The sequence below is a fragment of the Thalassophryne amazonica genome, chromosome 9, assembly GCF_902500255.1.
Source record: "Thalassophryne amazonica chromosome 9, fThaAma1.1, whole genome shotgun sequence".
Lineage (NCBI taxonomy): Eukaryota > Metazoa > Chordata > Actinopteri > Batrachoidiformes > Batrachoididae > Thalassophryne > Thalassophryne amazonica.
The window spans coordinates 2,788,720-2,802,240 of record NC_047111.1 but is presented as its reverse complement, the minus strand read 5'-3'; the positions used below and the strand labels follow the sequence as shown (position 1 = coordinate 2,802,240).

At 48.4% G+C, this 13,521-nt stretch overlaps 1 protein-coding gene across 1 annotated transcript in view; it reads left to right on the top strand.

Moving 5' to 3' along the window:
- sim2 (SIM bHLH transcription factor 2) overlaps nucleotides 1-13,521 on the top strand; it is a 266,456-nt gene that overhangs the window by 69,257 nt on the left and 183,678 nt on the right. The window contains exon 3 of the mRNA XM_034177491.1: nucleotides 1,669-1,758. Coding sequence (XP_034033382.1) covers nucleotides 1,669-1,758 — 90 coding nt within the window. The remainder of the gene's footprint in view (nucleotides 1-1,668; nucleotides 1,759-13,521) is intronic.

Below are 13,521 nucleotides of genomic sequence, written 5' to 3'. Positions count from 1 at the left end.
GTAGATAATGGACCCTGTACAATCAAGACCATTCTTGGAAGGTCTGTCAGTGGACCACTGGGGGTGACAATGGTGAAGAACGTGGTGTTGCAATGGTTACGAGAAGCTCTGTTTTGAATCTTGATTACCTTTGGCAGCTGCAGTTTAAACCGATTTTCCAGAATGAGGCTATGTCACATAACCTGTGTTTTCAAGAGATGATCAAAACTTCATGAAGTTGGTCACAGATTGTGCTGAGCTTGTGGATGGGCACTGCCACATCACTTTGCCTCTGAGAAATAGTCAGGTGAGCAGGCCAAACAACAGGCGCGCTCTAAAGCTACAGAGAAGGTTCAGAAAGATGCATCCTTGCAACAGCAGCATACAGCATTCACACTGGCGTTGTCTCCAAAGGATGTCAGAACAAGTGGCTCACGGTGATGGGAGATTGTGGTATATACCACACCACAGTGTTTACTGTCCGTGGAAAAGGATGCTCTGTTCAACTGTGGAGCAATTTTCCAGTCAGTGTCTCGCAGTGTTCAGCTCTTGCAGGGATGAGAACTCACAAGCTCACTGCTGGGAGATATGACCAGCTTCAGAAAAGAACCTGGCAGACACAGAGTCCACGTTTCATGTGGTGAGAGTGCCAGCTGAATTTATGGATTTGCTGAGGGACCTTAAACAAAAACTGGAGGACTTCAGATTGAAGGTGTGTTTCTTTGATGGAACGTCGTCACCAAGTTGCGTTAACTTTGCTTTGAGGAAATGTGCTGAAGACAGCAGAGCGATTCAGCCAAGAAACAATGGAGAAAGTGTGACGTTGCGTTTATGCCTGATTGTCTCATAGCAGTGGGTAGTGAAGAAGTGACGTGAGGATTTATCATCATCTGGTGTCCGCATGTTCCAAAGGTGGTTTCAAACTGACCAAATGGATGAGCAGTCAATGTGCTGTGAAGTTATTGGCTGAATTTTGGAAATATCTTCCTGTCTTGCTACAAATGCCTGATAAATTTGACTGTGTGTGGCTTATTTAACTAAACCTTCTAACTCAAACCTAGTGGACTTCTTCACTAGGGCCTTATGAAAAACTGACATATGAATTGACCTGAAGGGGGTGCTGTAACCACCACAGTAGAACTTTGGCAATGATCTGCTTGAGGTTTCTTCCTGACATCATCAGAGGGAGTTTTTCCTTGCCGCTGCCACCTGGTCTTGCTCTGGGGGTTGGTGAGGTTAGACCTTACTGTGTGAAGCACCTTGAAGCAACTTTGTTGTGATTTGGGGCAATATAAATGAAAGAAAATTGAAATTAAAATTGGAGACACCGGCCAAAAAGAGAACAGTAAGGCCACAGAGGAGGTTGGTAATGTTGTGAGGTCAGAAGTGCACGTGGTTAAAGTGACAAACGGGATGACTTCAAAGACTGCGTACATTTTTACTGCACTCACTACATTTAAATGCCTCCATGTGTCTGTGTTTTTCGTGTGTGGGATGCCGTGAACAGTGCTTGAACCACGTCAGGCATCACTTGTGGCGACATTTTCTCTTACTGTACTTTTCTATTGTAATTCTTTTAGTTTCCATATATTTCTTTTCTAGTTGCAGTTCTACTCTCAGTGAGAGTCGTCAGAACAAAAACTATGTTCCCACTGGGATTAATAAAGTATTTCTGCCATTATCCCTCAGACTCTGGATGGCTTCGTGTTCATGGTTGCTGCTGATGGCAAAGTCATGTACATCTCTGAAACGGCATCAGTTCACCTTGGCTTATCACAGGTAAGACTTTACCTCAGAAAAAAAAATATTTGATATATACGAGGTTTGTTAGAAAACTATCTGACCTTTTTATTTTTAAAAACTATATGGATTTGAATCATGTGTGCTTGCATCAGCCAAGCTTGAACCTTCGTGCGCATGCGTGAGCTTTTTCACGCCTGTCGGTTGCGACATTCGTCTGTGGGCAGGCTTTGAGTGAGCACTGGTCCACCCCCCTCATCAGATTTTCATTGTCAGGGAAATGGCTGAGCGATTGGAGCAGCGCTAAATCAAATTTTTCCAGAAACTGTGAGAGACAGCCAGGTGGAAACCATTCGGAAGATTCAGACGGCTTTCGGTGAGGATGCGCTGGGCGTCACACAGCTTAAGGAGCATTACAACTGGATTAAAGACGGCCCACAGCGGCGGAGGGCGCGCTGCGCTCCGAGTGGCAATCGACAGGCTGAAACGACCAGATCATTTCCAAAGTGAAGGTTTGCTGTGACAAGTTGTGACATGCCCAGCTGTTACACAATTTCTCGGATACTCACTCGACTGAAAAGCCACTGAAAGCCATCTGAATCTTCCGAATGGTTTCCAACACGGACGTGCTTTTTGTTGTGCGCAAATTCCTCCGCACGTCTTTCATTACAAAATCTCCTGTAACAGTGGAATGTGCTGCAAAAGTGCTGATGTCCACATTTTCTGCAATTTCTCTGGTAGTCAGACGACGTCCCGGATCAACACAGCCTTCACTTTGGAAATGATCTGGTCGTTTCAGCCCGGCGCCCTCCGCCACTGTGGGCCGTCTTTAATCCGGTTGTAATGCTCCTTAATCTGTGTGACACCGAAAGTATCCTCACCGAAAGCCGTCTGAATCTTCCGAATGGTTTCCACCTGGCTGTCTCTCACAGTTTCTGGAAAAATTGTTGGGGAAAGTGTAGTGACACGGATCCACAACAGGGGGCGCAAATGAACGGTCAATAGATGAGCCAAAAGGTAACAATTTAATGTTGTGAATGTGCACAACGAATATACAGACAATCTCAGAATCTGATAGCAGTCAATACACAAAGGTGACGTGTGGGCAGGCTCGAGGATAGAAGACGTCTGTCCTGAGAAGAGCTGAAACCACATGATTTCCGCCGCCACCGAACCTGGTGAATACTGGAGCCGCCAAGTCCCGAATTCCCAGGTGATCACCATCCCCGACTGTCGGATCTGGTACTGCTGGCAAGGAGCACAAACAGTGAGACGTGGGTGTGTGCACACCCAGTAACAAAAACAGTCAGAAGGTGGAAAGTCACCTCCACCTCTAATCACACACTCGTGCAGCTCCTGTTAACCACTTATCTGGTTGGGGTGTGAAGCGAAGCTGTCGCTGATCACACCAAAACGCCAATCCCACAGATAAGGCAACACCCACAGGAAAACGGCTGCAAAGAAGTTCAGACTATAAAGTCAGTGTTAAGTTCAGATAAAGCAGAGAATATTACCTTCACAGGTAGATGATATCTCGGCAGCGAGGTGGAGATGACATCCGGCTTTTATGGAGTGATGAAATGATGGGTGACAGCTGTCATGAGTTGATGTGTGACAGCTGTCACTCCCGGTTGTGTCCGTGGCGGCAGCGCCCTCTCGTGCCTGAAGCCCGCACTTCAGGCAGGGCGCCCTCTGGTGGTGGGCCAGCAGTACCTCCTCTTCTGGCGGCCCACACAACAGGACCCCCCCCTCAACAGGCGCCTCCTGGCGCCCGACCAGGCTTGTCCGGGTGATGTCGGTAGAAGTTGGCCAGGAGGTCCGGGTCCAGGATGAAGCTCCTCTTCACCCAGGAGCGTTCTTCAGGTCCATACCCCTCCCAGTCCATGCAGGCTCCCCATCGATGATCCGGGCAGGAGGCGACGCCGGTCCGGGAGCACAGAGGGGTGAGGTGTGGTGTGGCTTGATCCGGGAAACATGAAAAACCGGGTGGACCCGCAGTGAAGCTGGGAGCTGGAGCTTCACTGCGGCCGGACTGAGGACTTTGAGGATCTTGAATGGACCAATATACCTGTCCTTGAGTTTGGCTGAGTCCACTTGGAGGGGGATGTCCTTCGTTGAAAGCCACACCTCCTGCCCGGGCTGGTAAGCAGGGGCCGGGGAACGCCGGCGGTCTGCATGGGCCTTAGCCCTCGTCCGGGCCTTCAACAAGGCAGAACGGGCGGTGCGCCACACCCGAGGGCATCTTCGCAGGTGGGCCTGGACCGAGGGCACACCGACCTCTCCCTCCACCACGGGGAACAATGGGGGCTGGTACCCCAGACACACCTCAAATGGGGAGAGGCCGGTGGCAGAGGACACCTGGCTGTTATGGGCGTACTCGATCCAGGCCAGATGGTGACTCCAGGCCGACGGGTGGGTGGATGTAACACAGCGGAGGGCCTGTTCAAGTTCTTGGTTGGCCCGCTCTGCCTGTCCATTCGTCTGAAGGTGATACCCAGACGAGAGGCTCATGTTGGCCCCCAGTTCTCTGCCATGATAGTGGACTCTGGAATGATGGGCTCCGGTGGATCCAACAGCTCAGTCTTGACCTCATCTTCATGCACCCGGGACAAGGCATCCGATCTCTGGTTCTTGGTCCTGAGGCGGTAGGTGATTCGGAAGTCAAAACGTCTGAAGAACAGTGACCAGGGGGCTTGCCTGGGGTTCAGCCGCTTGGCGGTCCTGATATACTCCAGGTTCCGATGGTCAGTGAAAACCGTGAACGGCACAGACGCTCCCTCCAACAGGTGTCTCCACTCCTCAAGAGCCTCTTTCACCGCAAGGAGTTCTCGATTGCCGACGTCATAGTTCCGTTCAGCTGGGGTCAACTTGCGAGAAAAGTAGGCACACGGGTGATCGGTCTCTCCGCTCTGGGATAGCACGGCTCCTATCCCTGAGTCAGAGGCGTCCACTTCAACCACGAACTGGCGGCTAGGGTCGGGCTGCACCAGAACTGGTGCAGACGAGAACCGGCGTTTCAACTCCTTGAACGCGGCTTCGAACCCATCCAACCAGGTGAAGGGGACTTTTGGAGAGGTCAGGGCTGTCAGGGGGCTAACTACCTGACTGTAGCCCTTAATGAACCTCCTGTAGAAATTTGCGAAGCCGAGGAACTGTTGCAGCTTCCTACGGCTTGTTGGTTGGGGCCAATCTCTCACCGCCGCAACCTTGGCCGGATCAGGGGCGACGGAGTTGGAGGAGATGATGAACCCCAGGAAGGACAAAGAGGTGTGGTGAAACTCACACTTCTCACCCTTCACAAACAGCCGGTTCTCCAACAACTGCTGCAGGACCTGACGTACATGCTGGACATGAGTCTCAGGGTCCGGGGAAAAGATGAGTATGTCATCCAGATATACGAAGACGAATCGGTGCAGGAAGTCCCGCAAGACGTCATTAACCAAAGCTTGGAACGTCGCGGGGGCGTTAGTGAGGCCGAACGGCATGACCAGGTACTCAAAATGACCTAATGGGGTGTTAAATGCTGTCTTCCATTCGTCTCCCTTCCGGATCCGAACCAGGTGATACGCATTCCTAAGGTCCAGTTTGGTGAAAATTTGGGCTCCATGCAGGGGCGTGAACACTGAATCCAACAGGGGTAAAGGGTATCGATTACGAACCGTTATGTCGTTCAGCCCCCTGTAATCAATGCATGGACGGAGTCCGCCATCTTTCTTGCCCACAAAAAAGAAACCCGCACCCATCGGGGAGGTGGAATTCCGGATCAGCCCGGCAGCTAATGAGTCCCGGATGTAGGTCTCCATTGATTCGCGCTCAGGACTTGAGAGGTTGTACAGCCTGCTGGACGGGTACTCAGCGCCCGGGACCAAATCAATGGCACAATCATACGGACGGTGCGGGGGAAGGGTGAGTGCCAGATCCTTGCTGAAGACGTCAGCAAGGTCGTGGTACTCAACCGGCACCGCCGTCAGATTGGGAGGGACTTTAACCTCCGCATTAGCATTTACACCGGGAGGAACCGAGGATCCTAAACACTGCCGGTTTCGCTCCACTGAGTCACAACCCCAGACGGCCAATCAATCCGGGGATTGTGTTTAATCATCCATGGGAAGCCCGAAATCACGCGGGAGGTAGAAGGAGTTACAAAAAACTCAATCTCCTTCCGGTGATTCCTAGACACTACCAGGGTTACAGGTAGTGTCTTGTGTGTGATAAAAGGGAGAAGAGTGCCATCTAGTGCTCGCACCTTCACTGGCGAAGAAAGCACCACCAGAGGGAGCCCTACCTCCCTTGCCCATCTGCTATCCAGCAGATTCCCTTCTGACCCCGTGTCCACCAGTGCTGGGGCTTGAAGGGTTAAATCCCCGCTCAGGATTTTAACTGGGAGTCGTGTTGACAGATGTGTATGACCCACGTGAATGTTTTGACCCCCCCTCAGCCCAGTCTCTAAGGGCGGGCGTTTGTGTTTTGACCGTTTGAGGCAGTCTCTCTGCTGATGCTCACTCGAGCCGCAGACAAAACACTCCCCGCGGACCAGCCTCCTCTGTCTGAATGTGGCCCTGCTCGTGTCCCTAGCACCGTCAGCAGGGGGAGCTGTAGCCACACGGAGCGCTGTGGCTGTGGAGCGTGGGGAAGACGGCTCTCTTTCGGACCCGGGAGGAAGAGGGCGGCTTGTGCCTGACCACGCCCTTCGCCTCGCTCCCGTCGGCGTTCTTCTAACCGATTGTCCAATCGTATAACCAAATCGATAAGCTCAGCCAAATCCCGCAGGTCCTCCTTAGCCACCAGGTGCTCCTTCAGGACCGACGACAGTCCGTTTATGAAGGCGGCGCGGAGCGCAGTCATATTCCAGCCGGATCTCGCAGCCGTGATGCGGAAGTCGACTGCATATTCGGCTGCGCTGCGGCGCCCCTGTCTCATTGACAGCAGCACGGTAGACGCGGTTTCGCCTCTGTTAGGGTGATCAAAAACAGTTCTGAGCTCCCTCACAAACCCAGTATAAGAGGCGAGGAGCCGTGAACTCTGTTCCCAAAGCACTGTAGCCCAAGCGCGTGCCTCGCCTCGAAGCAAATTAATCACGTAAGCAACCTTGCTGCCGTCAGACACGTACATCACGGGACGTTGTGCAAAGACGAGCGAACACTGCATAAGAAAGTCCACGCACGTCTCCACACAACCTCCGTACGGCTCTGGGGGGCTTATGTATGCTTCAGGGGATGGTGGGGGGGTCGTTGAATGACCAGTGGAATGTCTGTATTCGGCACCGGGTCGGCAGGAGGAGGAGCTGCAGCAGCGCCCTGAGCGCGCGCTTCCACCTGCGCGGTGAGAGCCTCCATCCTGCGATTAAGGATGACGTTTTGCTCGGTTATCAGGTCCATCCGAGCGGTAAAGGCGGTGAGGATGTGCTGCAACTCACCAATCACGCCTCCAGCCAACGCCTGCGCACCCTGCTCTTCCATTGGCTGTCCAACAGATGGTTGACGCCCCTCGGGATCCATGACGTTGGCCGAGATATCCTGTTGGGGAAAGTGTAGTGACACGGACCCACAACAGGGGGCGCAAATGAACGGTCAATAGATGAGCCAAAAGGTAACAATTTAATGTTGTGAATGTGCACAACGAATATACAGACAATCTCAGAATCTGATAGCAGTCAATACACAAAGGTGACGTGTGGGCAGGCTCGAGGATAGAAGACGTCTGTCCTGAGAAGAGCCGGAACCACACGATTTCCGCTGCCACCGAACCTGGTGAATACTGGAGCCGCCAAGTCCCGAATTCCCAGGTGATCACCGTCCCGACTGTCGGATCTGGTACTGCTGGCGAGGAGCACAAACAGTGAGACGTGGGTGTGTGCACACCCAGTAACAAAAACAGTCAGAAGGTGGAAAGTCACCTCCACCTCTAATCACACACTCGTGCAGCTCCTGTTAACCACTTATCTGGTTGGGGTGTGAAGCAAAGCCATCGCTGATCACACCAAAATGCCAATCCCACAGATAAGGCAACACCCACAGGAAAACGGCTGCAAAGAAGTTCAGACTATAAAGTCAGTGTTAAGTTCAGATACAGCAGAGAATATTACCTTCACAGGTAGATGATATCTCGGCAGCGAGGTGGAGATGACATCCGGCTTTTATGGAGTGATGAAATGATGGGTGACAGCTGTCATGAGTTGATGTGTGACAGCTGTCACTCCCGGTTGTGTCCGTGGCGGCAGCGCCCTCTCGTGCCTGAAGCCCGCACTTCAGGCAGGGCGCCCTCTGGTGGTGGGCCAGCAGTACCTCCTCTTCTGGCGGCCCACACAACAAAACTTTGATTCAGCGCTGCTCCAATCGCTCAGCCATTTCCCTGACAATGAAAATCCGACGAGGGGGGTGGACCAGTGCTCACTCAAAGCCTGCCCACAGGCGAATGACGCAACTGACAGGTGTGAAAAAACTCACGCATGCGCACGAAAGTTCAAGCTTGGCTGATGCAAGCGCACATGATTCAAATCCATATAGTTTTTGCAAAAAATAAAACGGTCGTATAGTTTTCTAACAGACCTCGTATATACAGGTCATCATCATCAAACCACCACACAAATACAGTCTGCATTCATTCATTCACTCACATAAACCTGCCAGGATTACAGACCAACAGCAGCTCCTCAGCAAGAGTGCAGCTGATCCACTTCAGCGGCACGGTGGCTTAGTGATTAGCACTGGTGCCTCACAGCAAGAAGGTCGTGGGATCACTTCCCATCTTTTCTCTGTGGAGCCTGCATGTTCTCCCTGTGTCTGTGTGGGTTTCCTCCCACAATCAAAAGAACCTGCTTATTAAGGGTCTGCTCCTTTCTCTGCCCCTGAGCAAGGCAGCATCTCTACATCTGGAGTTGGTCTCTGGACTGTGGCTGCACACTGCCCCTAGTGGTTGGATTGTGTCTAACTGTAATTAGGATGGTTAAATACAGAGGACACATTTCGTTGTATAACAAGAGTACAATGACAATAAAGTCTCTTCTCCTCCTTTGACCGTTTTCAGCAAATACATAAAAAATTAAAGAGGCGCCATTCAGGAATTTGTTTGTAATAAAGCCCATGAGCAAACTATCAATTCTCGTTTGAGATTATTACAATACAAGTGTCTTATGCGTGTTTATGTTACTCCGGTGAAATTACACCAGTATAATTCAAATATAGCAGATACATGTTCCAAATGAAGAAGCCCAGGTTGCTTCTCCATTATTTTCAGTTGGAATCATTGCAATTGATTCCCATTTGCACTTTAGAATCCTGCTTATGTCAAACACTGTCTGTCGTCTTTGTTCCAGAGTAATATATATAAGATGTCTGAAATTCCGTCTGCGTTTATTAAATTCCACACATCTTAAACATAGCAGACACGGATTATCTGGAATTTTGTTTTGGCAAGATTTCACAGTCTCTACTGCCATCTACTGGCCAGTAGTGTTCATGGCAGTATGAGCATCTGGATGCCAGTAGATGGCAGTGTTCTATTTATTTTGACCCCGGTTATATCAGACGGTTGTCAAATCAGTTCACAACTTGACTTTTTGGCTTTTTGCAAATGGCTTTTTTTTTTTTTTACAAATAAAAATGGCATATCTTACAAAAGCACATTTATATGTAAACACACACACACACACACCTCACATTAATGTGTTGGTTTTGACATAGAATGAATCAACCAATCAGTGTTAGCGGAGGCACATTTTACCCATAATCCCTTTGGCATCTGTCTGTGTTTGTTACAAAACTTCAGAATTAGTGCATTACAAGGTCTGTTAGAAAAGTATCGGACCTTTTTATTTTTTTCAAAAACCTGAAGGATTTGAATCATGTGTGCTTGCATGAGCCAACCTTGAACCTTCGTGAACATGCGTGATTTTTTTCATGCCTGTCAGTTGCGTCATTCGCCTGTGAGCAGGCTTTGTGTGAGCACTGGTCCTCCCCCCTCGTCAGAGTTATATTGCGAGGGAAATGTCTGAACGATTGGAGCAGCGCTGAATCAAATTTTTCCAGAAACTGTGAGAGACAGCTAGGTGGAAACCATTCGGAAGATTCAGATGGCTTTCAGTGACGAGGAGTGTTACAACCGGTTTAAAGACGGCGCACAATGGCGGAGGGCGCGACGCGCTCCGAGCGGCCATCGACAGGCTGAAATGACCAGATCTTTGCTCGCTGTGTTGATCCAGGACGTCGTCTGACTACCAGAGAAATTGCAGAAGAGGTGGACATCAGCACTTTTTCGGCACATTCCACTGTTACAGGAGATTTTGTAATGAAAGACGTGCAGAGGAATTTGCGCGTTGGGATGGAGCCGCTAATGGCGCAGAACAAAAAGCACCTCTGTGTTGGAAGTCTCACAGGACATGTTGTGACATGTCCAGCTCTTACACAATTTCTCAGATACTCACTCGACTGAAAAGCCACCGAAAGCCATCTGAATCTTGCGAATGGTTTCCAACACGGAGGTGCGCAGGGGGCAGGGTGCACAAAGACAGATGTGCCAACTCATTGTTTGGGTCTGTGGTCATCTTTGATGCTACCAGAAGCAAACGTGGTGTTAAAACTCAAAATCATCTTGTTAGTAGTTGTAAGTGTACTGGAGACAATACTGGAAGTTATCGGTTAGCTGGAGCCTCCGATAAATTTTTGGGTGGTTCATTGGTTTAGCTTTATAAAAGATAACCTTTCAGTTAGCTGATTATCTGTTATTGAAGCTAACGTTTTGTTTAACTGTGCCCACCACCGACCAGGAATAATGGAAAAATACAAGAACTATGTGGAGGAGGAAAACAACCAGCAATACTTACAACAGAGATCTGAGATGAAACGACAAACATTCATAACCAACAAACAATTAACCCGCAACCCAACAGAGAACAAGGAGCAGATTATGAAGGCTGAACTAATGAACAACAGGTGTGCTGAATTGCACACAACTGCACGACTCAACAACAAACCGGAAGCGCACACACCCAATGCGTATGACCCCAACACAAAGTGGGAATACACACACCAAGCAAAACAGAGATCACGCGGATGACAGTGAGCGCATAAACATGCAAACACACACCCACACATACCAAACACTGACATGAACCGGGGGCGCGCACACACAGCTGACAGAAGATGGGGATGTAACACACAGACCAAGGACTTGGGTAGGAAACAGAACATCAAAACATCTTAGTGCTTAGGCTCTGTTTCCAGCTCTTGAATACAGCAGATTTCAAGGCCAATGGCTGGTTTGTCCAGTCCTCTGGATGCAGGGTTTGGTCCTTAAAATGTTCTTCAGTGCAACAGACAAAGAGGAAGCGAGCAGAATCAGTCAGCCAGAAATAACTGCACCTAAGGCATTAATTCACCAGCAGTAAATCAACAGGGAAACAGAGAGATTATTAAACTGGTTGCTGGCAGCTAAATCTGAGCTTCACTAACAGACCCAGAATTTAGATGTAGTGAGGCTGAGACCTGTTCTGTCATTAATAATATGAATTAAAAGCACAGGAAGCATAGTTCCATATTACATTGGGAGGGACTTGAACAACTCCACTGAATCTGACTGTTTTATCTCTGCAGAGAGATCATTCAGAATCAGAATCGCCTTTATTGTCATTGTAATTTGCATTGCAACGAGATTTGAGTGCAACTCCAAAAAGGTGCTTTTCCGAGGTGCGAGTAATTGTTAGCCAAATAAAAGATAATAAAATTTAACAATAAATTATTCAAAGTACGTGTACAACTAAATAAAATAAAATGTGGACCAAGTAAAATGTAAAATGAGAATTATATACAACTGTGAGATAATATTGCACGGGAAATATTGCACATGGTTTACAGATATTGCACAAGAAACTTGAAAAGTGCAGATTAAAGTGGTTTGTTATTGTTCAGTGCAGTGATCGCTCTGGGAAGAAAGCTGTCCCTGAGTCTGTCCTAGTTTTGATTGACCTATACCATTGGCCGGAGGGTAGTAGGTCAAATAGGTGGTTGATAACAGGTGCATGATAAGAGAAGGCTCAGTGGCCTGATGACTTTATTATAACCTTAGGGACACAAAGTAGTCCTGTGGCCTGAGAACACAGAGCCCGGGTCGGTACATACGTAGTTCAGCTAAGTAGGGAGGTGCCAGTCTGTGAATAATTTTATAGGTTAATAACAGAACCTAAAAATCTGATCTCACAGGTACAGGAAGCCAGTGAAGAGACACCAAAATGGGTGTAATGTGGTCAAACGTCTGCTTCATGGCAGCAGTATTTTGAACCAACTGAAGACCCCTAATGCTGGACTGGACATTCATCTTTCCCTCAATCCTGACTAGTCTCCCAGTTCCTGCTGCTAAAAAACATCCCCACAGCATGATGCTGTCACCAAAATGCTTCACTGTAGGGATGGTGCCTGGTTTACTCCAAACATGATGCCAAAGAGTTCAATCTTTGTCTAATCAGACCAGAGAATTTTGTTTCTCCCAGTCTCAGAGTCCTTCAGGTGTCTTTTGTCAAACTCCAGGTGGGCTGCCATGTGTCTCTTACTAAGGAGTGGCTTCCGTCTGGACGCTCTACCATACCATCTGGGGTTTGGAGTCCATTTTTGCCTCCTTTCTCTTACTCACCTTCTGCTCCAGCTTTGATTTACTCATTTTATTTTCATCATGTGTTTTTTCCCTATTCTATTTTGCTTTGTTACTTAATAACATTTGAAAAGCTGAAACTCCTTTCAGCAACTGCGATAATAGCGTCACAGCACTCCTTTTTTTCACAATCAGTGTTCATCACAGCCACGCTTTGCCTCTTCAGCATCGTAGAGAAGCTTGAATCTTCGACTGGACTGGGTTACCCAATAGCAAAACTGGTGCCGATGATTGCCATACCTACTGTGTATATCAAGTTTGTTCAATATTAACAAAAGATGGATCAAGAAGTTGCTGTGATGCCCTAATTTGGTATTCAGTATGAAACGGGAAGGAACAGTGCTCTGTGGAATAGGGGTATAAGTGGACCCTAGTGGTTGGAGAACACCAAGGGGACCTGGCAGTGGCAGACAGATGGTTATTTTTGAGCCATTGCCTCTGCTCCGCACAGCACTCACACTATCTGTTATAGGCTGGCTGTGATGTCCAGTAAATTCTCAGGATGTCACAGAGAGCAGTCCAACCAACAGAATTGTACACTTTGCAAAAATAGACCACAGAGAAGCACTGATGATATTCATGCATTTTATAAGTACTCATGGAGCTAGAATACAGTTTAATTTCTTGGGCGTGAAGCCAGACAGTTTAAGTTGCTGATCAACAAGTAGTGGACATTGAAGAAATAATCCTTGTAAGCATCTGCCCTGACTCAGAGAGTAGTATCATATCCCATAGTTACAAACTGTGGGTGCCTGTTACAATTTGCAGTGTCTGAGGGAACCCCAATATGCAGGTAGTGAAGAGGTAGGAGATAAGTGCAAAAACTCAGGTGATTTATTAATCCCAATAATAGTGGTAAACAATCCAGACAATGACAAAACATGGGACATGGGAAAAGGAGTCCAAAAATAAGATGCAAAGAGAGACCAAATCAGAGTTACTCTGCATGAATCAAACACACAAGAAGTAACACGGAACTACATGAAAAACACAGGCAATCTCAAGATACTCACAAACAGCGGGAATCGATGTGAATCGACAATCAACTGGGGGGGGGGGGGGGTGGACAGGTGGAGGCTTAAACACAAAATAAAGTAATAAACAACAGGTGTGTAAAATCAGCGAGGGCAGGAACAAATGACACTCATGATAAACTAAAGG